The sequence below is a fragment of the Coregonus lavaretus genome (assembly GCF_964263955.1).
Source record: "Coregonus lavaretus genome assembly, chromosome: 3".
NCBI classification, from domain to species: domain Eukaryota; kingdom Metazoa; phylum Chordata; class Actinopteri; order Salmoniformes; family Salmonidae; genus Coregonus; species Coregonus lavaretus.
In genome coordinates this window covers 74569463-74576704 of record NC_139990.1, presented here as the reverse complement: position 1 = coordinate 74576704, position 7242 = coordinate 74569463, and the positions used below count along the sequence as shown (strand labels likewise).

The window sequence follows — 7242 nt, the reverse complement described above, 5'->3', positions numbered from 1 at the left end:
ATGTAAATGACTGAAACAGGAACCAACTTTGCCATGATTCATGTATACAGTGGATATGTACAAATTAATGTGATATAATTTATTTGAATGTGATATGTTACTGATGGATTGTACAATGTAGGCCTACACACATATGATGTGTCTGCTAAATGACTAAAATGTAAAATGTAAGGTAACCCATACAAACGAATAGAAGTATGGTCATTTTATGCCAACAAAAATAAGAGGTTAAATGTGTTTTAAAAAAAGATATATTTCCTGAGCTTTCTTATATATCCTAGATATAGGACAGACACTTCAAAACCTTATTGCTTATTTGTTTTGCCATATATGAATGTGTTATTCAATGTGTTTCTATGGGCAATAGTAGTAAAGGCCAAATTAAATATTTTATCAAATAATTAAATGTTTTTTCAAAATCAAATAGCTAAATGATCCATGGTATGACCATCATTAAAACAATTTAATATGTTAGCTTAGTACCCTCCCCCCCCAACGGCTAAGACTTTTAGAGGTTTTAAAGAACAATTGCAACTTTATTAAGCTCAAGATATCCGCAGCTTTACAAGGTACAAGGATTTACTTGCATTATGCAATTCACAATGTTAAGGACCTATGCGTAACAGTGGCATGCTTCCTTATAGGTAAAAACACTGCTTATTTCAAAGGTCATAAGCTGCAATACACTACTGGAGGTGGGGGAATAAATTATTACACATCCACAACAAAAGCAACAACGGATAGCCTAAATAATCCTTACAAGGTGAACAAAACTATAACAACGAAAAACATAATACTGGCAACGAACAGAAACAAATATATCTTTGCACAAGTAAAAACAAAAGTATTACAAAAGAAAAATCAGTTCTCCCCCTCTGGTTTTGTTTCCTTGGCCTTTCGTACCTCCTCAAGCTTCTTATCCTAGAATTAATAAAAAACATGAAAATCACATTAGTTAAACTGATTAGTTAAGTATAACTTAACAGAATGCATGGAATTTCAACCAACAGATATCCATCCCATTTCCAGAACCTGGGCCTTTCCATTTGAAATTCTCTCTTAAATTCAGGATTGCAGAAAATTACATCAAGATGACTGAGAAAAATGGCAGACTGAGCAGTGAGGCCTACCTTCTCCTTGAATTTCTCATTGAGCGCTGCCATTCGTGCCGTGCGGTTCTCTTTGTTGGCTTCCATCTTCTGATTGAGTTTCTCCTCTGCAGTCTTGCTGAAGTTGTTGTTCTCCTCCATGGCTTTCTTCAGCACTTCCTTCTCGTGCTCTCTCTTCTCAGCTAAGTGCTTCAGCACTTCTGCCTCATGACTCTGATCAAATGAGAAAGTCAAAGTCACACAGGAAGTTAGTGGTAGGATAGTGGGACCAATCCTGAGCTAGAAAATAATAAAATATAAATGAACTAAACCTGTAAGGTGGATGCGGCTCTATTTCCTTATACTTATTTGTGTATATCTGACTGTAGGTACCTTGCGCCTCTCCTCTGCAGCCTCCAGTTTCTTCTGGATCTCCTCCAGGGACATCTCCTTCTTCTCCTTCGGGGGAGGTAGGGGGATTTCACCCTTGGCATCGGGGGCCAAGATTACCTCAAATGCTTGACCTGAAGCACGCTTGTCCAACTCCTTGACCAGGATCTCTGTGAAAATAGGGAATCCATCAATGCTGATACAAGTAGGTATCAAACTGGTAACAGCATAGAGTTATAGCACCTAAACAATACAATAGTGAAGCTGATTTGCATCTGCAGTCTGCAAATGTGCAATACTATTATACAGTGAGCTCCACAAGTATTGGGACAGTGTAGAAGTGTTTAGAAACATTATATTCTTATTTACAATAAAAGTGACTCCAAAATGACAATACATTATTTACTATTAATTTCTATTGGGCACAAAACTGCCCCGATATTTTTTGGAGCTCACTGTAATAGTGTAATAAAGGCCTGTCATGTTAACACTTGCCTCCAGAGGACGCCATTTCAGCAGAGTACTGAGGGTTGCTATGCCTGGGAGGAAAAATACAGACAAAGCCATTGGTTTAATGACAGAAAGACAATATGTCAAAGATGCATGCATTCACTAATCAGTGAATGAACAGAAATACTGATTGATACAAGCAATGACAACTATTGATTCTGAAGGTGGAGAGCCATGCTATGTGCCTAATAAGAATTCAATTGGGTGTATTGATGTCTATAAGATGACCGTTGGAGATGGATCACTTGTATTAATGTTCGACATGTAGCATGAATATTAGTGAAACAGACATGCATCAAATGACTGAGAATAGATTTCACAGTAGCCTTACTGCACCTATTCAAAACAAGAGCTGGCAAATATTTAAAATAGGTGATTTCAATGGAGACAAAAAGGGCGTGGACATGAATTCGTTCCCATCCTTGTTTATCAGGAACAAATACCAGAGCATAAATTAAGCTTACTAAAATAGAATGTCTTCTACCTTGCCATTGGCATGGCAATATCATGTGAGCAGAGAACGTTCTTTCCCTGGCATTGGATTTGATTATTGCACAAAGACAATAAAGGGAGCACCATTGTGAATACAGGTCAGAGAACAACATTAACTTTACTAGCTAACTAGGTGTGGTCTGAATTGACAGTCAGATTGGAGCATTCAAATTCAATCATTGCAACTGAGTTAAAGCCAATTCCTAGCCAAAGGCCGAGGCGTGCCTACGCTAAGACCAGCTGCAAAACAAGACACCACTCGCAACAAAGACTGAATACAAACGACCAACAGTAATCGCAACCTACTCATGTCAATGACAGAATGACAGATTTCAATTTCATAAAAACAAATACACAATTATGAATCATTACATTATGAAATATTATACAATATCACGCATTAACTTGACATAGCTAAACAAATACCACCGACACTGATATCCATCTCAACCCACCTGCAAATGCACGAATAGCAAACTGGTGCTGAGGAAACAATGGACTCGGCTTCACTGTCAGCTCCGCAGGGGCACACAGACACTGGCAGACAACCTGAATAAATTAACTAGCAACTGTAGCTAGCTATCTTACAAGTTGGCGGGCTGAAACCCCTCTTCACATGTAAAGCACAGCAATTTGTCCTTAGTGGTGTCGAAAGGCAATGTTTAATCGTCGATTGACGACAAAGGAATTGAGCAAAAGAGCAGAGCGAGGCAGACAGTGTAATCACACCCACCTCGGCTCCATCATTACCAGACAGTCATGCGCTGGGTACCAAAACCCGCCCAAATTTTTACGTTGAAGATAAATACAGTAACGTATTGTATAATACATATATTTTTGTGTAGCGTGGAACTTAGAAAAAAGTCATCACCTTATCACCAAAAATAAAACCGAGCAGTGGGCTAAAGTTAGCTTAGGGCTAGTTAGCTAGCTATATTAGCTGGCTAACTGGCTGAAAAGCTATTAACGAGGTACCAAGCAGCTAGCTCAATTACATTTACATCATTTAGCAGACACTCTTATCCAGAGCGACTTACAAATTGACAATACATTTGTAATGACAACTATGTTACTTACCCCAAAAATGACAAACGTCACTGAAAGTGTAATGACTGCCATCAATATATCTCCAATGATTACAGTTAAAAACATTTTTAAACCTACCTTCAAGTGCTTGGAAAGTGGTGTGGTCCTTTGATTCGAATCGCGCCTTCTTCACTGCCTGCCTCAGCACTGTTCGCGCAACAACAAAAAGGACCTAAGCACTAAAGTCAACATCTCGTTCTCTACTCCCATTGGTCCTAATCGTCCAATCAATAATGTCGATTTAGGGTGCATTCGTAAATTAATTTTGGCTATCTACTCCGATTTCAGAGCACTCTCGTTTGAGTGTGCGAGAGCACAGAATAACTGATGAATTTATGAACGCGCAACACCTGTTAAATATGACAGGTGTCAGTAAAGGTTGGCCAAAAATTGAATTAATTGTTGCAAGCAGCACAGTTACAGTCACTAACGCTCTAGATCAGGACTGCCCAACCCTGTTCCTGGAGAGCTACCATTCCGTAGGTTTTTGCTCCAACCCTAGTCTAGCACACCTGATTCTAATAATTAGCAGGTTGATAAGACGAATCAGGTCAGTAACACCTGGGGAGCGAAAACCTACAGGAGGGTAGCGCTGCAGGAACAGGGTTGGGCAACCCTGCGCTAGATAGAATGAAAACAGCCTAACTAGCTCTGCTAGGGCGAGTCAAATGGTCAGTGTGGTGTTCTCTCATTTGAATCTGGAAGTAGCTAGCAAGCTAGTCAACTTTAGCCAGTTAGCTCGGGCGCTTGACTGCGGTTGTGAGGTCAGAACGCTCAGATCAACCCTACTTCTCGGCCAGAGCGTCCAGTATGCGCTCTGAGAGCGAAACGCTCTGAAATTACAAATGGGCCCTAATGTATCAATGTTCTCAGCTGGAATGAAAACAAAAGCACGAGACAGGGTTCCCAAGAAGGACACAGTAGCCTCCCGTCATCAACATAATTAGTTACGCTAGCTAGCTATAATGACAGAGTTTCTAAACCTATCCCTCAGTATTCTTAACAGGCGCAACATCGCGAGACCTCCGGGAACGCTTGCGAGACAGACCAGGTAGACACAAGGGGCCAGGGTTCCGGTCTAGAAGCACAGTTTCGACTGTTCCTACAGTTTTGCTTCGGTACTGCAGTATAACTGACGCCTGGCCATAAAATACAATTTCCATACATGGCCACATAGACATAAAAGTTATTATTATTCTTCTGTTGGTTTAAAGTGGACTACAACCCAAACAGAAGTATTGCCGCCACCAACTGGACAGGTTGAAACCAAAATAAGGTAAAAAGAAAATCCATTCCTAATAGGGAAACTAACTTAATCCACCCAAATCAAATTATACATTAACAAAACTCCCACTTCTTCCTTCTTTCAATCCTCCATATCTCCCTTCTCAGGCTCTAGGGCCTGAGAGGGTGGTACGGCTTGTGACAATATTCCATGTAACTCCTTTGCCAGTAAATCTTTCAGCCCCAAGAACCACTCCGCCGCTTCCACAATGATTGATATCTTCCTGGACCCTCTCTCCACCTTGGCAGTGCCATTTATCACCATAGCTATAAAGGCCACAAAGTCCACCTTCTTAACCTTTAAAATGTCAGGATCCTGCTGGTGAAAGGCAACCCCTGCAGCCTGCAGTGAAGGCCTATCCACCACCATGGACTCTTCAAGTGCACCATTCAAACCCTCAACCTTTTTAACAGCTGCTGCATATGATATGCTCTGGATAGCCCTGACTTTGGCCACCTCATTCTCTTTCACCCTTGTGGGGCATTCGAAAGACGTGGCTTCATGGTTCCCACCACAATTGCACCATCTCATATTTTCATCACTTTTATAACACATAATATTATATTTTCCACAACTTGGACATCTCGGCTTCTCCCTTCTGCAAACACTTGAAACATGACCAAAAGCTTTACAATGATTAGTCTTGGGATAAATGCTCTGACTCTGTAGTTAATATACCCTAACTGCACTTGAGTAGGGAGAGACTTCATATCAAAAAACAAAAGAACAGAAACTCTTCACTTTTCTGCATTCACCATACGATTCATCCGATGTGCATCAATCACTCCAGGAATATTTTTAATCTCTTCAACATCTATTTCCCACGAGACTCCAGATATAATCCCCTTGAGGGGTGCCCTGTTCCTAAGAGACACACACAACCCTTTAAACGTATCAAATCGGGTGAGACGCAACACACGTTTCTTCTGATCCTCAGAAGCACAAAAAATCAAAATCAGCCCGCCTCTCGTGATCTTCACAGCCTTCACTCTACTCAGCACTTTCTCCACCAGTTTGAGGAATCCATCTCAAATGGATTCCTCAAGATTGGTCATTCTATCAGCTGCTCCTCATTTACAAACCGTACTCCTACTAGATACGAAGTGACATTCTCATCACTGTGCTCTACTTTGCTCCGTTTTCCATTCTTTTGGACAATATTCCAATTCTCCTTGATTCTACCACCATTAGATTCAGAATCCACTTCATCATCCGCTTCCACCATCTTTTTCCTGTCTGACCTTGCACTCGCTGCAATCAGAAAATCCCAGAGCTAGGTACTTTAAAGTACTATTTAAGTCATTTTTTGGGGTATCTGTACTTTACTTTACTATTTATATGTTTGACAACTTTTACTTTTACTCCACTACATTCCTAAAGGAATGAATGTACTTTCTACTCCATACATTTTCCCTGACACCCAAAAGTACTTGTTACATTTTGAATGCTTAGCAGGACAGGAAAATTGTCCAATTCACGCACTTAAAGAGGAAATATCTGGTCATCCCATCTGATCTGGCAGACTCACTAAACACACATTTTTTGTTTGTAAATTATGTCTGAGTGTTGGAGTGTGCCCCTGGCAATCCGTGAATTTAAAAAACATAACATTGTGCCGTCTGGTTGACTTAATATAAGGAATTTGAAATGATTTATACTTTTACTTTTGATACTTAAGTATATTTAAAACCAAATACTTTTAGACTTTTACTCAAGTAGTATTTTACTGGGTGACTTTCACTTTTACTTGAGTCATTTTCTATTAAGGTATCTTTCCTTTTACTCAAGTATGACAATTGGGTACTATTTCCACCACTGCATAGAAGTCAGATTAGAAAATTCCTAATAAGACACTTAAGTCATCACCTTTGTGCACAAAACATCCACTTAATTATTCAAATAAGTGTTGCTGAGGCCGATTGTTTTTCCCATCACTCACAGCCGAAGATATTAACATTTTACATTCATCCAATGTCTGCCATGTTTTTGGATGACGTGATGATGTCGTTGCTGCTTGATCTGCTCCTTGTGCACACTGAGTGGTCCGTATAAAACGGATGCAACCCAGATATAGGCGGTCCATGAATAGGCGTATGCGAACGTGAGTACACCTTGAAAACAACGGGCGGACATATTGGACGCAGTCTCCAGTTATTATTATACCTCAGTGGAAAGAGTAGGCCCAGGTTTGGGGTTTGAGAAGTCAATGAAAGAAGAGAAAAATAATTTATTGGTTGTTAATTTTCTCTGAATCTAAAGGCACAACATATACTAGAGCCAATGGTTTTTGGCAAGTTGTTCAAAATCATTGGTCCCCGCCTTTCAAAGTGTGTTGCATTGGGGTTAAACATTTTCCAACTTGTGCCTACATGTGGACTGCATGAGCTTTAC

At 40.1% G+C, this 7242-nt stretch overlaps 1 protein-coding gene across 2 annotated transcripts; it reads right to left on the bottom strand.

The window, feature by feature from the left end:
• Positions 1-511: 511 nt before the first annotated feature.
• LOC311120313 (stathmin-like) lies at positions 512-3715 on the bottom strand. Of its 2 annotated transcripts, none has more exons than XM_084157836.1 (5): positions 3645-3715; positions 1974-2017; positions 1482-1648; positions 1131-1322; positions 512-921 (listed from the first exon to the last, which is right to left on the bottom strand). In XM_084157836.1, the coding sequence occupies exons 2-5, from the start codon at positions 1987-1989 to the stop codon at positions 862-864; spliced, it is 435 nt and encodes a 144-aa protein (XP_084013962.1). In that variant the 5' UTR covers positions 1990-2017; positions 3645-3715; the 3' UTR covers positions 512-861. The 2 variants fall into 2 exon arrangements, with proteins under 2 accessions (XP_084013962.1, XP_084013961.1); XM_084157835.1 differs by lacking the exon at positions 3645-3715 and adding an exon at positions 2936-3231.
• Positions 3716-7242: the final 3527 nt, after the last annotated feature.